At 44.8% G+C, this 18231-nt stretch overlaps 1 protein-coding gene across 1 annotated transcript; it reads left to right on the forward strand.

Annotated features, from left to right (window-relative positions):
* Positions 1-876: 876 nt before the first annotated feature.
* TGM7 (transglutaminase 7) lies at positions 877-18231 on the forward strand. Its single transcript, XM_041731822.1, has 14 exons — positions 877-969; positions 3696-3783; positions 4228-4410; positions 4835-5080; positions 5888-6006; positions 7906-8034; positions 8123-8300; positions 10667-10805; positions 12320-12423; positions 12798-13040; positions 14465-14791; positions 15211-15371; positions 17723-17856; positions 18072-18231. The coding sequence occupies exons 1-14, from the start codon at positions 877-879 to the stop codon at positions 18229-18231; spliced, it is 2304 nt and encodes a 767-aa protein (XP_041587756.1).

The raw sequence follows: 18231 nt of genomic DNA on the forward strand, positions 1-18231 counted from the left end.
CAGGGAGCCCAATGTGGGGCTTGATCCCAGGACCATGGGATCATGCCCTGAGCCAAAGGCAGATGCTCAACCACTGAGCCATCCAGGCATCCCTGGTTTCAGTCTTATTATGTTCCTTTTTAATACTTCATGAATTATTTCCTGATATTCTTTGTTCTTTTTGTTGGTCACACTAAGATAAGAGGAATAAAGTTTAGGTATCCAACTCTTACTGTAGTATCTTTGGTCTGCACTGGCCATCCTTATTTCTTACATTTTTGTACACAAATTATGATTTTTCTTAGGAAAAATTCCCCAAAGGGGAATTTATGGCTCAAATGTATTTATGTTTTAAGGCTTTCTTTTCTTATGTAATAAACATTGATAAATTGCCCTCAGAAAGATGTACAATTTTATCCTCCCACCATGGATAGGTTTACCTATTTACTACTGAATCAAACAGCAGCATCTTTGCCTGGAGTCAAGTGCCCCTTCATGTTGGCCCTGCTGCCCTCACAGGCTTCTCTCTTCCTTTATAGCCCCACTGCCCTCTTATCAGGTTATTCTCAGAGTTTATCCAAGCTGCACATATTGCTTCAGCAAACATCTCAGAGCACTCACCAGGGAAGGCCAGAGACTGTCAAGGTTAAGAGTGAAGGCTCTGGAGCCAGCCTACCTGGGTTTGAATCCCAGATCTGCCCTATACCTTCCTGCATGTGGGGAAGAATATTAACACCTCCATTACAGGGTGGTTGTGAGAACAGAAATGCTTTCAGACACATAAAATGCTTCTGATGGTGTCTGGCATGTAGTAGGTACTCAGTGGGCATTAGCTATCATTAGTAATGATTAGGAACCATGCTCTATCTGAGGCATGGGGGATCCAGGTGTGAGAAGATGGCCAAGGTCTTTGCTTCTCTGGAACTAATTCTAGACACTACTAAGTGCCCAACAAAGAATAAAGAGGGGGTTGTGATGGCAAGCAGTAGGGTGAGATGTGGGACATCATATTCAGTGGCTGAAGAAAGCCCCTGTGCAGTGGTTACCTCTGACCTAAGACCCAAGGGCAGATGGAGCCATTCTCAAGAATGGGGCGGCCTCAGGCTTTCATCTCAGGGGGCAGGAGCTTCAGAACTCATCACAGGCAGGTAGCTGTTTAAATGTCATCCCCGTCTTTCCCCACACTTTTTAAGACTAATAACACATGGGGGTATATTTGATCCTTCCTTGTCTTTATATTAGTTAAGCACCAGGAGTCATGTGGCTGGGGCTTACTCTCCTCTTACTCACATCATTACCTCTGGTGGGCCGGTGGCCAAGTCAAGAAGACCTTGTGGGTGCTGACATATTTTTACTAATTGCTTCTGCTTCATTTCCTGCTTTGTTGAACCTCTCCTGATCCTCTTGATTTTCTTTTCCTGCTCCCTTGAAGGACCTCCCTCTTGTATTTTGAAGTCACTGTCTCCCTGATAGGAAAAGCACTTTAGTGAGCCAAATGCATAATGGTATTAAGTGGAATAAAAAAGAAAACCTGAGTTTCCAAAGGAGAATGAGTTTTGTCCATGCACTGCAGCCTGGCACAGAGAGGAAGGCATTTTCCTTCTTCCTCTCCCACTTTCCTTCCCAACTCAAGCACCAGCCTGGGTAAATGGAGAATTGAGTTGGCTGCCCTTACGAACCATGCTTCTAGCTGTGAACAGCAGCCAGAAAAATGCTGCCCCCCACCCCACTCCCTTCTGTTCCTTCCTGTGGAAGTGATATAAGCGCTCCTGAGTGCTCTTTGGCTATCTGATCTTTCAGGGTGGAATGGCCACTGAGCACTATACATGGGGTGGAGAAGCTTCCTTCAGAGGCCGCGTAGTTCCTGTTGTAAAAATGTCAGGCTCCTCAAGAACAGATAAGATGCAATCAGCTTCCACCAGTTTCTAGGCCAGTTGCTTTCAAACTTTTTTGACCATGACCCACAGTTTACATCATGACTCAGTTGCACATAAAATTATACTTGCTCTCCTTATGTGTGATTAGATACATTGTGATATTTTCCATTTTTAAAAAATATTGGTCACATTTCTCTAAACTGATTTTGCAAACTATTAATGGATTGGACCTGATGTTTTAAAAATGCTGTTAAGTAATTCTAAGGCATCTGTTTTAGATCTTGCCCTAACTTTTCTGGTTCCAATAATATAATTATTTAAGTGCTTAAGTAACATCAAGAGGTTTAAAAGCTTTGTATGATTTGATCCAGTAATTCATCTTTGAATCTACCTCAAGGAAAGAAGGTTACAAGAAGGGGGATTAAGGGATCATCAGGAGCACTCTGTTTTTAGCCAAATATTTAACAAATTTTTAGGAAAGATGGAAATATGAAAGTTGGATTTGATTTTTAGACTGTGAAAGACATTTTAAAAAAGATTTTATTTATTTATTTGGCAGAGAGAGAGAGAGTAAGCAATAGAGCAGGTACGGAGAAGGGACGGGGAAGAGGGGGAAGGGGCAGAAGGAAATGGGGAAGGGACAGGAGAGGGAGAGGGACAAGCATCTCCCTGCTGAGCAGGGAGCCCAACACAGGGAATCTCTCCTGGGATCATGACCTGAGCCAAAGGCAGATGCTTAACCGACTGAGCCAACCAGGCACCCCTGTGAAAGACTTTTTTAAACACTTAATCCACTTTCCTCATGTAAAGTATTAGATGTAGTCACAGCTAGTTGAACAACTAAAAGAGTATTTCCTAATAGCTCAGCGTTAACCTGGAAGAAAGCTCCATTGGCATCTGACGTAAGCCCTAATGCTTAGAACCATCTTATTACCTATGACTTGGATGAAGAACTAGAAAATAGTTTAGGCAATTCCCAGGTGTTAAGGTGAAGCATTTGAGTAAAAGAATTAGAATTCAAGAAGTATAGCCAGGTAGGAAAGATGGGCTGAAACTAGCAAAGTGAACTCATTTAGCAAAAACATAAAAAATATATGTAGAAGTTAAAAATGTGAATGGTGGGATCCCTGGGTGGTGCAGCGGTTTGGCGCCTGCCTTTGGCCCAGGGCGCGATCCTGGAGACCCGGGATCGAGTCCCACGTCGGGCTCCCGGTGCGTGGAGCCTGCTTCTTCCTCCACCTGTGTCTCTGCCTCTCTCTCTCTCTCTGTGACTATCATAAATAAATAAAAATTTAAAAAAATGTGAATGGTATATAAAAAGTGGGTGGGTGCCAAGATTTGTTTTTCCTCTAGGATACTATTTGGCAGGATCCTTGGCCTCATTCTCTAGTTGTGACAATCAAAAATGTCTCCAGGCATTGCTAAATGTCCTCTAGGGGACAGAATTTCTCCAGTGGAGAACCACTGAGATAAACTGATGTGCTACTAGTAAAAAATATCTGATGGATTTTTGCTGTTAGTGCAATAAATAAAATAAAAAATAAATAAATAAAAAATAACAAAGCAAATGCAGTCTGAGGCTGCATTATTATTAGCATTAAGAGCAATCAGTGATTACTGGGTGCTTACTCTGTACCTGCTGCTACAATAAGGTCTTTACTTGTGAATCCTCACTCAATGTGCACATGAACCCTGAGGCTAGGAATACCACTGTCTCCATTTTTCAGCTAGAAAACTGATGTCTATGGACATAAGGGACTTATTCAAAGTCTTACAGCTGAGGTGGGGAGAGCCTGCACTCCGGCCCACTGTGCTATGAGTCTTTAAACTGTATACTAGGTGCACACGTACAGTAGCATCCTGGAAAGAGTCTGTGCCCTCGTCCACCTGGAATGTGGCTGTGAGGTGAGAAATAAGCTACCACCTGGTATCTTAAAGCAGGGACTTGCCTATAGCTGAGGTCCCGGCCTCCAGTCAGAGCATTGACTGAATTCATACAAAATTATAATACGCTCTATCCTCTGTCAGCAGGACAATAGAGTAACTTTTGGAAAGATTGCCCACAAAAGTAGTTAACAGTATGTGGTTGCACTTTAATGGTTAAGTTTCAGTTATATGGAAACATTTCTCTTCCTGGGACCCTAATTCTTAAACCCTATCGCTCCCAGTCTGGTCTGGGTGCAGAGGTCACAAGGATCACAACCTTCCCACTCCAGGGTCAGGGCCTGCTAAATTGTCCTACAAGGCTAAGTTGTGAAACTAGGAGGCAGGGTGGCAGAAGGGCTACTCTCTGGACAGAATCCTACCTAATTCAGAGCATGGGAGCTTTGGCTGGGTGATTAATGACCTGTCTCCTCCCCTCCCCCTCCAGTGGCAGCCTTGAAGCTCAGGTCTGTTGACCTGCAGAGCCCAAGGAACAACAAGGAGCATCACACACAGGAGATGGGCCTGAAGCGGCTTATTGTGCGCCGGGGCCAGTCCTTTGTGCTCCAGCTACATTTTAACCGATCCTTCCACTTTGGGAAAGACTACCTTACCTTTGTGGCTGAGACTGGTGAGTTCATCCTGCCCCAAGGCAAAATTCACCTGTAGGAGCCTTTCTGAGTGCTCCCACCCCTCTCTTTTCCTGAGATCCCCAGAACACTGAAAGTGATATTAAGGAAAGATTTGGCCAACTCGGCAAACTGCAATTTTGATAGTAACAGCCAACTTTCCATTATGCAACAGGTGCTGTGCTCAAACTTTATGCATATTATTTCATTTAATCCCCATAACAAGAGTTTCAGGTGGGTACTATGATGATCCCATATTACACATTAAAAAAACTGAGGCCCACAGGTCTTCAATGGCTTGCCCAAAGACACCCAGTGACAATAAAGCCTTAAACCAAAAGGAATCGCAGGTGGTCCTCCCAGTCTCCCTGGAATCATGTCACATAGATTTTAAACCTCGTTCTGGGGTCATTCTCTCCCACACAGGACCGGCACCCATGGAGCTGCTGGGAACCCGAGCCACCTTCTCCCTCACCCAGGCTCGAAAAGGCAATGTCTGGAGTGCTTCTGACTTCACCACTGACACCAACTCACTCTTAGTCTCCTTTTTCACACCAGCCAGTGCGGTCATTGGTCCCTACACTCTGAAGATAGAGATCTCTCAGGGCCAGGGTCACAGTGTGGCTCACCCAGTGGGGACTTTCATCCTCCTTTTTAACCCTTGGAATGCAGGTATGACTTGCTTATGGTCTGTAATGCTAACCTGATCGACTGGGAGTGCTCACTGAAGTTCTTCTGAGAAAGCCCAGAAGATGAAAGCTGCCTATCTATGCCATATACTACCATGTGCTCACACTAAATCCATCTTTACAAAAAAAAAAATTAATGGCATGATGAAAATGTTCATGGTGTGATGTTAAGTGAAACAGATTAGACAAATGGAACACAGGGGACCCTAATTATATTACATATACGTGGAGAGAAAGAATGGCTAGAATACACCAAATTGTAACGGGGGGTTTCTCTGAGTAGTGGCACTGAGTGATTTTCATTATCTTCTTTCCATCATCCATATTTTCCAAATCTCTACAATAAGCTTTCCACTTTACAATCAGAAATGACAGTCATTGGGGGCAGCCCTGGTGGCTTAGAGGTTTAGCGCCACCTTTGGCCCAAGGTGTGATCCTGGAGACCCAGGATCGAGTCCCAGGTTGGGCTCCCTGCGTGGAGCTTGCTTCTCTCTCTAACCTATGTCTCTGCCTCTCTGTCTCTGCCTCTGTGTGTGTGTGTGTGTGTGTGTGTGTGTCTCATGAATAAATAAATAAAATATTTTTTTAAAAAGAAAATGACAGTCATTATTTTTTTAAAGTACAGATTCTAACACTGGCCTCTAGAAAAGCACAGTAGACTTTTCAGGGGTCCAGTCTTGATTTCTATTGTCATGAACCAGTTCCTTCTCCTATTAGCCAGCAAGACACTATCATTACTGACTTTTAATTACTGTTTCTTTTTTGCCCCCTCTACTACTTAACCCCTCAGAGGATGAAGTCTACCTGCCAAGTGAAATACTGCTGCAGGAGTATATCATGATGGACTATGGCTTTGTTTACAAGGGTCATGAAAGATTCATCACTGCCTGGCCCTGGAACTATGGACAGGTAACACTGTCACTAAAAGTGGGTCTGGGGCAGGTCTCCTTCAGCTGGTTCTTTATAAACTCTGTGTATTAGCTCACAAAGGGCCACTAACAAAAGGTCCGGGTATGTGGTGCTGGCCAATTTCCCCTCCAGTAAGAGGGGTAAGGAAGGAAAGGGAGACATCTTTCAAGGTTTTTGTCTTTTTTTGAAAGATTTAAAAGTAATCTCTACACCCAACACGGGACTCAAACTTAAAACCCAGGGGATCCCTGGGTGGTGCAGCGGTTTGGCGCCTGCCTTTGGCCCAGGGCACGATCCTGGAGACCCGGGATCGAATCCCATGTCGGGCTCCCAGTGCATGGAACCTGCTTCTCCCTCTGCCTGTGTCTCTGCCTCTCTCTCTCTCTCTCTCCCTGTGTGACTATCATAAATAAATAAAAATTTAAAAACAAAACAAAACTAAAAAAACTTAAAGCCCAGAGATCAAAAGTTGCATGCTCTACCAACTGAGCCAGGCAGGTGCCCCTCAAGTTTTTAATATTTTATATGAAAAAACTTAAAACATAATCCAAATAGACAGGCTATTAAAATGAACTGATTTCTCAGCTTCATTAGTAAGCAATTTATGGTGAATCTTATTCCATCTATACCAGAGTTTTACATACTATAGTCTACTGACTGTTTTTGAATGGTCCATGAGTTAGGATGGTTTTCATATTTTTAAGTTTTTGGAAAAAAAACCCTAAAACTTGTTTTGATGTGCAAATGATATGAAGTTCAATAAGCTTGATGTCCAAAAATAACAGTTTCTGGGAACACAGCCATGTTCATTCACTTAAGTATCATCTATGGGTGTGTAATGCTACAGTGGCAGAGTTGAGTAGTTGAAACAGAGGCCCCAAAGCTTGCAAAACCTAAAGTTCATTAGAGAAAAAGTTTGCCCACTGTCCCCATCACTCCCAACTCATCACTGGAATTTTTGGAAGGAAATTGTAGATACTATATCATTTAATCCAGTAATACTTTTTTTTTATAGCTCTAAAAGATGATGACTCTTTCTGAAAAACCAAACCATAATACATTATCATAACTGAAAAATGAACAATTCCTTTAATAACATCAAATATCCAGTCAGCGTACAAAGGGTGGGATCTTTGGCTCTGAGCAACTTTTCCACTCTCAACCACCAACTGTGCCTGGTATACTTTCTGCCTTCCTCTCACTGACATTTCAACCCCATCCACACTTACCAGGAGGATAGTGGGGAGAGAGCAGGGGTCCTTGCTGAGGAAGACCAGTTGCCCTGTTCTCTGACTGTGACAGCTTATATGATTTTTTGAAACTGAAAAAAATACCAATGCATTCAGAAACCAAAGGGTTGCAGCATATCTCACAAATATATGTTATAAATGTATGTTATGAGACTACTGGCTTCTCCTGGGATCCGCACACTCTGCTCCCTCTCCTCTCCTGGCCGACCCTATATTTATCCGTCTGATCTTTCCTCTTCCCTCATGTTCTCTAGAAATAAAAATCTCTAAGCCCTATCCTTGGCACTACCAAACTCAAAGACCTCAGGTGAACATTCCCACCCTGCTCTCTTCCTGTCCACCTAGTCCTTCAAAGTCCACTGGCACCAATGGCCTTCTCTGACCTCTTGGTCAATAGACCTCTCACTTCCGAATTCTGTTTGGATTTTTCCATCAGAGCCACACAGGTTAATTTTTCAGAATCCTTAGTCTCATACATTCCCAATTTGATTGTAAGCTCTTTGAAGGCAGGACCCTGTCTAATATTTAACCCCACTCCCATCCCTAGCACATATGCACCATCTCTAAAAGTGTGTATTATGGACTCAAAGTTTCAGGATGCTAGACATTTTGACTTTTCTCTTTTCTCTCCCATGAAATCACTTGGAAGTTTGAAGAGGACATCATAGATATATGTTTTGAGATCTTGGACAAGAGCCTGTACTTCTTAGAGAACCCATCCAAAGACTACTCCCAGCGGAATGACCCGGTATATGTCTGCAGGGTGGTGAGTGCCATGGTAAGGAGAGAAACTTTCCCACCTTCATATGAGGACAATCTGAGCTCCCCTAGGGCACTGTGGAAACCCACCTGTCTGTCCTTTGCAGATCAACAGCAATGATGACAACGGTGTGCTGCAGGGGAACTGGGGAGAAGACTACTCCAGGGGTGTCAGCCCATTGGAGTGGAATGGCAGTGTAGCCATCCTGCGGCAGTGGTCAGCCAGGGGCAAGCAGCCTGTGAAGTTTGGGCAGTGCTGGGTCTTTGCAGCTGTTATGTGCACAGGTGAGTGATGGGGAGATGAAGATGGAGAATCATTTATTTAATTTTCTTGATAACTCTTTGAGGTTGGGCTCTGATATCTCCATTTTCACTTAAGTTAACTGTGGCTTATTTATAGCCCCACAGCTAAGGAGCAGTGAACACATGGACTCTTACCCAGCACACTCTGTAGTCTTGAGGAGTCTTGCATATTTACCTAGGAGAGAGGTTGACCTGTTGCAATCATTCAGTCTCCTTGATGGCAGATAGACTATTAAAACGGTCTCCTGGATAGAGAAGCTTGTGGTCCCAAAGTAGAAGCAAAGGCAGCTTCTTTCTGCCACTGCTCAAGTTTCTCAGCTCCAGGTGAGCCCAGAGTTAGGGACAGGCTGGCGGAAGCCTGCTTTGCAAGCAGATGGTCTGGGAAAGCCTGATCTCACCCATGGGCAGAGCTGACGTCTCCCAAATACTTCTCAGAGAGAAAGTATTCTCTCCGAGAATACTGAGAATATTGAGAAATACTTCTCTTGAGGAGTTACAATTGGAGGTTTGCTACTTTGCTGACTACCTGCATGGAGCATCAATGTTTTATGCATTATCATTTATTTATAATTTAGTAGAAAGGTGTTGTTTGGATTATCTGCAAAGGTGAAGGAAAGATAGAATACTGAGGTGCCCTCCTGTCCTCCCTCATGCAAGGCAGAAGCACCTTACACAGCGTTACCTGTTACACTGTGGTGCTCAGTCAATGTTTGCTGAATGAATGGGTTGGCTCTGAATTGGAGAATGAGGGAGCACAGAACAGGAAAGACAGAGACAGGGGCCAAAGACAAAGTTCTAGATATTTCTGAGAGGGACAGCATAGCTTGGAAGTTAGGTATGGGTGCTGCAGACAGAGGAGATGTTTAAATCTGAGTGTTCAAATCGAGTGACCTCACCTTCCTCTTCAATTATCCCTGGAAAATGTTCAGCACAGCACCAGAATTTAGTATGGCCACATTTGCCTTGACCTGGGAAGTCCCTGGCTAGGCAGGTGTCATGTAAGAGGGCTCAAGCCCTTAGACACTGGGATGAGAGGAAGAGGTCTCTGTCTGCATCCTTACTCCACCTTGAAGCGTCTCCCTACTCCCAAACCCTAGAGTTCTGGGGCCATTGTGTGAGAGGTCAGCTGCTCCCATTACACAGCCTCTCGCCACTTGCAGCCCTGGTCTAGCTGTCATCCCTGCAGAGGGGTTGTGAAAAGCCCAGGAGCAATGCTGGGAGTAGAGAGGTAACTGTGAACAGATGACTGGCTGCATTTGGGGCTCTTGAATCAATTGAAACAGAAAGATTCATCAATCTCAACAGTCCTCTTACTTTCCAAAGCATTATTATCCTCCCAGCAGCCTCAGGAGGCACCCTGAGCTCCTCCTGAGCCAGGAGGGGTAGGATAAATCTCTCTCTGTCTAAACTCCTCTGAACTCCTTGCCTCGTTGGCTGAGGTGGGGATCTATGTTCCCAGAGTCATATCTGGCTCTTGGCTTGATTTTATTTGGTCCTGGGCAGATGTGTGTGTGTGTGTGTGTGTGTGTCTGTGTGTGTGTGTGTGTGTGTGTGACATGCACTTGTGTGTGGTGGTAGTGTAGGTGTTGTAATATCTGCTTTGTATGAATAGATCTTAATTACTTAAGTGAAATCTTAACTCAGCTTTAAAAAGCCTTTGTAGTACTATCCTGAGAAGCCACAAGAGGATGCTGTTGCCTTATCAAAGATGGTTGTTGCCTCATTGGCCCTGCAGGTTCCCTTGTCTCTGAGGTCTGCCACTTATCTTTGTTAAGCGTATATTGCCCTTCTGTCCTTTCTTGAATTTCTTTCTTACCTCCTCCAAACTCTTGTATTTCAGTAGAATTACACATTTAGAATTTCAGGACTGAAAATCATCTAGTCCAATTCCTTATTTTGTTACATACAGGAGACCAAGTTTCAAAGAAGTTAAGCCACTTACCTAAGGTCAGACAGCTTCTCTTCTGAAACTGGCCACAGTGTAAGGCCTAAAGTCTTTAAAATTTTCTTTCAAATTAGCAAATGTTTTAGGTTCTCTGTTTTTAATTTGGAAAGCTGCTGAACAGAAAAAGCCCCAAGTTATAAATTGAGTTGCATATTGGTGTTTTAAGTAACCTTCAAATGATTTCTTTCTCCTAGTGGGATGGAGACCATCGATGGGGCAGGTAGGCAGCAGGGTTCTGGGCCTGGGTGCAGTGCTCTGAGAATAGAGGAGTTACAGGTATGGATTTGTAAGAGTCTTGGCCTTCTTTCTTTCCTCCAGCTTAAAACTTAGAAAGTATGCATGGGAAACCAATGATTCTGCTTGAAATGAACTCAGCAATTCTCCATACTTTCCTTCTCTTTAGTAATGAGATGTTTAGGTGTTCCAACTCGTGTGGTTTCCAATTTCCGTTCTGCACACAACATGGATGGAAACTTAACCATCGACACCTACTTTGACCAAAATGCAGAGATGCTGCCAATTCAGAAACGAGACAAAATATGGTAAGGGGCATGGTCTCAAACAGATCTCTGCTCTGTTTCAGGAAGGGTAGGGAAACTCTGACATGATCCTCTCTGGTCCTGAGGTAGTGCATTACCCTGCACTTTGTTGTTGGTGCCCAGGGAGTAATTCCCCAACCTAGGAAACTGTTCTGGCTAATTAGATAATCACAGCACACTCATTTCAGAGATAGAAGACTATGGGACAACACTGAAGCCCACAACCGAATGAATACATCATGTGTTCTGTGAATAGTAACCATATAATCTGTATGCCTCTTATTCTTCCTTCTTTGAGTCATTCTGTTTGTGCCATTCTCTGCTTGCCCTGTTAGGGCAAAGCCTGAACTCGCTGCCTCTGTCTACTTTCTCCATCCCTCTTGCTGTTTCCTCTACCCACCTCATTCCCTCTCTGCACGTGTGTGTATGCATGTGTGTGTATCTCTGTATGTCCTGTCATTTCTTTATCTCTAGTCTCTTCCCCACGTTCCTTTCTCCTCGGCTCTACTGAAAATCTGATTTTCTGTTTTTCCTTTTCCAGCCAGTTTCCAGGTAAGATCTTTGAGTTGTGTGAGAACTAGCAGCTGTCTTTGGAGCCCCTCCTTCTCTGAGCTCCTAGGGAGCTGAAGCATCCTCCATTCAATCAGCAGTAGTATATTTGGGAAGGCTGTTATCACTTATGTAGAATTCTGTGTATGAATGCATAATCCAAATCTAATCATGAGGAAACATCAGACAAGTTCAAAATGAGGATCACTCTGGCAAATAAATGAATACTGTATTCAAAATGTCAATGTAATAAAACAAAGGTTGAAGAAATACTCCAGATCCAAACAGACCAAAGGACACTGCACAACTAGATGCAATGTCTGATCCTGGACTGGGCAGAAAGGAATGCTGTAAAGGACATTAGTAGGTCAGCTGACAAAACTGAAGTATAGACAGTAAATTAGATAAAGATATTTTTTTAAATTAATTTTTATTGGTGTTCAATTTACCAACATACAGATAAAGATATTATATCAATAGTAAATGTATGAGGTTGATAACTGTTCACGATTATGTAGGGGAAGATCTCTATTCTTAGAAAATACACACTGAGGTAAAAAAACAAAAGAAAAAATGTATTCATAATCTTCATATCCATACTGAGAGAAAGCCAATGATAAAGCAAATGGGGCATAATGGTAATCACAGATGGATAGATGGATATTTTTTTGTACTATGCTTGTGACTTTACCATAAGCTTGAAATTACTTTCAAATAAGTAAAAAAAGGGGGGAGATATAATTAATACATAACAGCTTTGTACAGTACCAGACAGTAGCTAGATTTTTCATGGTGATCACTTCCTAATTTATATAAATGTTAAATCACTATATTGTACACCTGAAACTAATACAATATTGTATGTCAACTACACTTTAATTTTAAAAAACTGATATAAGTTATAGCACTCAGTATAGTGCCCAGTACCTGGCAAATCTGAAAACATGATTCTCATCTCTTTATTGTAGGAATTTCCACGTCTGGAACGAGTGCTGGATGATCCGGAAAGATCTCCCACCAGGATACAATGGTTGGCAGGTTTTGGACCCCACACCCCAGCAAACCAGCAATGGTGAGTAAGGGCCACTCTGGAAGGGTCTGGGCTCCGTGGGGATGTTGGCAGGGGGACTGACCACAAGAGCAGGAGGCCAGAAAGGAGTAGTGAGTAGTGTTTTTCTCTTTGTTGCTTTCAACTGGATGACCCTGATGAGTCACAGGACCTCTCAGTTGCTTCCTCACCTGTAAAGTGGGGAAGATAATAAATGCCACTTCACAGGGTGGGTGTGAAGATCAGATGAATCTGTGGGAACCTGAGAGTACTCAGTAGATGTGGGTTTTCTCCATCCCATCTCCCTACTGGCCCCTGCCCACCCCCCTCCCCAACCACCCATCCCAGTCCACATGCTAGCAGCTGTCAGCCATCCTCAACTTCTGTTCCCTCCACAGGCCTGTTCTGCTGTGGCCCTGCCTCTGTGAAGGCCGTCAGGGAAGGGGAGGTCCACTTGCCCTATGACACCCCATTTGTATACGCGGAGGTGAATGCTGATGAAGTCATTTGGCTCTTCAGGAATGGTCAGGCCCAGGAAATCCTGGTCCATAACACCAGTTCCATTGGGAAGGAAATCAGCACCAAGATGGTAGGGTCAGATCAGCGCCAGAACATTACCGGTTCCTACAAGTATCCAGAAGGTGCTTGGGGCCCTGGGGATTCAGGGAAGGGGGGTGGGTAGACCCTCCTTTCTGTGCCTCCCAGTGAGGATGGCTTACTCGTGTTAAGATCATCACCACCTGATCACTTCCTCCTCGTGGCAAACTCTGGCTTTCCTGGACCCTGGCCACATGGCCCTAGAGTTGCTGAATTGAGCAAATAAAAATAGAGGGTGCCCAGTTAAATCTGAATTCCAGATAAATTCAGATAAGCAAATATTTTATTAGTATAAGTGTGTCCTAAATATAATATGCAGTATATTTAGCTAAAAATTATTCATTGTGTATCTAAAATTCAAATTTACCTGAAATTCAAATACAATGTCCTTTATTTTACCTGGCAACTCTGTCCTAGGGTCATATCATGATCTCGTTATGTCATGGCAGTGGGGGGTAGCAGCAAGGGGGGAGGCAGATGCTTCAGGAGGGAAAGGATGCCTGGCCTGTGGAAGGGTGTAGATGTCCCTGTGGAGGCCAGGGGAAGTCATGCTGCTTGAGTACTAACCAAGGCCCTCCTAGGTTCTAGCTATGTAAGCCTGGATATGTTCTTACCATCCCTGTGCCTCTACTTCCTCATTTATAAAATGGGTTAATGGCATTTCAGAGGGCTGTCATGAGGGCAAATGAGTGGATACACAGAAAGCACTTGGAGCAGTGCCTCTGGTACACAGTAGCCGCTCTAGAGAAGTCCACAGTTTGGGTGAGTTGGGGCTCAGCCTGAATATTGAGTAGCCCCCAGGAGCAAAAGACAAAGATCCATTCAGAAGACTTGAGCATGTATTTTAGAAGTGAGGATGCTGGTGGGGGAAGAAGTCTCTGGCTTTGATGATGATGACAGCAATGATGGTGGCAATACTGAAGACAAAGAACAACACTAGGTGCTTATATTCAGCAACTTATATAACTCAAATTTTTGGCAGCTCTAGGAGGCAAGGAGTTAGACCTCAGTTACAGATAAAAGAATGGAGGGGCATCTGGGTGGCTCAGTGGCTAAGCATCTATCTGCCTTTGGTTCAGGGCGTGATCCCAGGGTCCTGGGATCAAGTCCTGCATTGGGCTCCCTGCAGGGAGTCTGCTTCTCTTTCTGCCTATGCCTCTGCCTCTCTCTGTGTGTGTCTCTTATGAATAAATAAATAAAATCTTTGAAAAATAAGATAAAATAACTGAGTACCCAGAGATTAAGGAACTGTGTCTGAGCAAGGATTTGAACCCAGCACCAATCAAGCAACACCAATCCCCATGTTCTTAGCCATGATGCTATATCACCTCCTGATGCAGCTATTCATGTGGCTGGGGTTTTGGGAGGGGACCTGGGAGTTTTGGGGGGTAGCTTCTTTCCCCAAGAAGGCCACTGCTCCTCTCAATCCCTCCTCACTGAAGGCTTTCCTGGTTCTTCTTTCTGCCAGGATCCCCCGAGGAGCGATCTGTGTTCATGAAGGCTTCCCGGAAAATGCTGAGCCCAAGAAGGGCCTCTTCTCCCTTCCTAGATCTGCTTGGGTCTAGGGGCTCTCAGGACCAGCCAGCACAGCTGCAGCTTCACCTGGCCAAGACACCTGAGTGGGGTCATGACCTGATGCTGAAGCTGCATGCCCGGAGGGTGCCGGACAGAGTCCATCCCCGGGGTCCCATCAGACTGGTGGTGCGCTTCAGTGCGCAGGCCCTATTGCACCAGGGTGACACCCGGGAACCCCTTTGGAGGCAAACAGTGCACTTGGACCTGGACTTTGGGGAGGGTGAGTATAGGGCAGGCCGGGAAAGGCACCAATAAGGACGGGAACTTTGGGGTCATGAACAAAGCAGGGATGGTTCAGCCAGATTACACAGAGATCCCGGCACCCCAACACATACACACACACACACACACACACACACACACACACACACCAGGCAGTGAAGCTGCTGTTGGCAGGAGGTTGCATGCCATGTGCTGTGCCTCTGACACCATCCCACTAGGGGAAACATAGCAGTGACCTCTGGGGGCAGTGGGTATAGGGTAAGTACACTGCATCTCTCCCCCTCTCTGTCACACAAATATATTTGCACACACATATAGACTCACACGCATACTCTCTCTCACATATACACATATTCTCTCTCTCCCTTCCCCTCTCTCTTTCCTTCCAGACTCAAGGTGTCTTTTGTCTGTGCTTAGAGATACAGTGGCCGCTCTTGCTACCCTACGAAAATTATAGAAACAAGCTGACAGATGAGAAGCTGATCCGCGTGTCTGGCATTGCCAAGGTGGAAGATACGGGGAGGTCCCTGCTGGTCCTAAAAGATATCTCTCTGGAGCCTCCCCACTTATCTATTGAGGTAAGGTGTCTGGACAGAGATGGAGCCCAGGAGTCCTCTGACTCACTCAACCCAGGGCCTTGGGCTACAGTGGTAAACAGGACATAGTCCCTGCCTCAGACACTAAATAGATGATTAAAGCACAGTACAATGCTATCTCATGCTCAGTGCAAAGTGCAGAACAGAGTGGAAGGCTCCCCAGAAAGGGTGACATTTTGTGGAGAATGCATAGGAAGACACTGTACAGAGACATGAGATGGAGATAAAGACATATTAAGTATTGGAAAGGCTTTGCAGAGACAAAGAGGAGAGGCGTGGCTGGGAGATGGATTAGAGGAGTGAATTTGAGAAAAAACACAAGTCAAATTCCAAAGGGACCTGCAGATAATACAGGGGTGACAGGGAAGAGGGAGAACAAATGAAAGGTGAGCCTCTTTGAGTTCCAAGAGTGTGTGGCTGGCAAGGTCATTACATGAGGAAGGAACACAGGTGGAAGAAAGGTCAATGGAGGGTAAAAGGGACACCTGGGTGGCTCAGTGGTTGAGCGTCTGCCTTCGGCTCAGGGAGTGATCTCAGAGTCCCAGAATGGAATCCCGCATTGGGTTCCCCATGGGGAGCCTGCTCCTCCCTCTGCCTGTGTCTCTGTCTCTCTCTGTGTGTCTCTCATGGATGAACGAACGAATGAATGAATGAATGAATGAATGAATCTTTATTAAAAATGGAGGGCAGAAATATTCTCCATCTCCTGTTACCAGGGTTTTTCTTCCCTCGAAGCCTCCTTTCCCCACCTGCCCCCCCAACCCATTCTGAAGGACTTGCCCTCTTCCTAATCCCATCCTGGCTTTGCACCTGCTGGATCTGTTAGCATACTCCACCTTCACCCAGAACAAGAATTGAGTGGCTCCACAGCATAAGCCACCTGACCATCTGACAGTTTTCACCTGGCCATGCTGGTGCTGAGGTGAGGACCCTGACTATTACCCAGAGCCCTGGTTACCAACAAGATCTGGTGTAGACATATCAGATGCCAAGTAGACTATTCATTGGTCCCCATTGGTAGGGGACTTGGGGATGATTTGTGTGACTATGAAGGATTCCAAAGACATTTTTACCTGTTTTATTTTGATGCCCTCATTAGAGTAAGAGATTTGTTTCTTTCATTTGAATTTTAGAGAAGTCAGTATGTATTCTTATTTTTCCTTGATTTTTCTTTTTGAGACAGAACATGCCCCAAGTATGATCTGGATGGTCAGAACTCATTTTATATATATATATATATATATATATATATTTTTTATTAGAGTTCGATTTGCCAACATATAGTATAACACCCAGTACTCATCCTGTCAAGTGCCCCCCTCAGTGCCCATCACCCAGTCACTCCATCCCTCCACCCACCTCCCCTTCCACTACCCCTTGTTCATTTCCCAGAGTTAGGAGTTTCTCATGTTTTGTCACCCTCTCTAATTTTTCCCATTCATTTTCTCTCCTTTCCCCTATAATCCCTTTCACTATTTTTTACAGTCCCCATATGAGTGAAACCATATAATGATTGTCTTTCTCCAATTGACTTACTTTACTCAGCATAATACCCTCCACTTCCATCCACGTCAAAGCAAATCAGAACTCATTTTAGTTCAACATTTGTTTATCAAATTCCATCACTTGGCTGGCACTGAGGTAGGCATCAGCTCTAGAAGTGTGTAGGCTAGAATCCTTGTTTCCCACTCACAGGCCATGGCCATGCTGCCCTATGACACAGACCTCACATGGGATGCACAGAACACACCTGGAAAAACTCAGAGTGTTTCTACTGTCAGAGCAATGTGGCGGAAAGAAAGATCCTGACTGGGGCCTGGGACATCTGGGTCAGGTCCTGGCTCTGCCACATCATGTGACCTTGGCCTTAGAACAATATCGCTGATAGCATATAGCTGGCACAAATGACACCACTTCCTTACCCCATGCCTGTGTCAGACACTACTAATCAATCGTAACTCTCTCTGACTCTCAATTTGTCCTCGGGATCCTTTTCAACACACCATTTCTATTAGCAATGATTAACAGAGTAGAGGTGGCATTTAAGTTGAGATCTAATTGCCATCCTGAACTAAATGGTGGAGAGAGAAATAGATTTCAACTTGGTGTCAATTCCCAGCTGGTGGTGGCTTCCTGAAGTATTGTGACCTTCTAAGACAGGGCAGGATACATGTTAACCTTGAATACTCTTAGCTCATGTTCTTCTCTCCCTGCAGCATTTTAGCACTAAGTGTTGACCATGGTCAACAGAGGGATGATGGAGTGAGATGACTGAACTGGAGCACAGAAATGAGGCCAGTTGCCCACAATATACCCACCTTCTCTCCACACAGGTGTCTAAAAGGGCTGAGGTGGGTAAGGCATTGAGAGTCCACATCACCCTCACCAATACCCTAACGGTGGCTCTGAGTAACTGCATGATGGTGCTGGAGGGAAGTGGCCTCATCGATGGGCAGATATACAATAAGTAAGTACCATGCTGGTCTCTGACAAGGGACATCTTGTGGGGTCCTAGGATGGTCTCCTGGATGGTGCCTACTTGCCACCACTTTCCAACCCTCCTTGGGGAAGGTTGAGCTTGGTGGTATTGAAGGGTGGGAGGTGCTTACCACCAAAAAGTGAAACCAGATCATCCACCCCAGTAGTTGCTTAAGGCTCTAACAGGCTCTTTTTGACTTTCAGCATTGGGACTCTGGTGGCTGGACATACCATCCAAATTCAACTGGACCTCTACCCCATCAAAACTGGACCCCGCCAGCTGCAGGTCCTCATCAGCAGCAATGAGATCAAGGAGATCAAGGGCTACAAGGACATCTTTGTTGCTGCCTCCAGGGCTTCTTGA

This window comes from Vulpes lagopus, chromosome 2, assembly GCF_018345385.1.
Source record: "Vulpes lagopus strain Blue_001 chromosome 2, ASM1834538v1, whole genome shotgun sequence".
Taxonomy (NCBI): Eukaryota; Metazoa; Chordata; class Mammalia; order Carnivora; family Canidae; genus Vulpes; species Vulpes lagopus.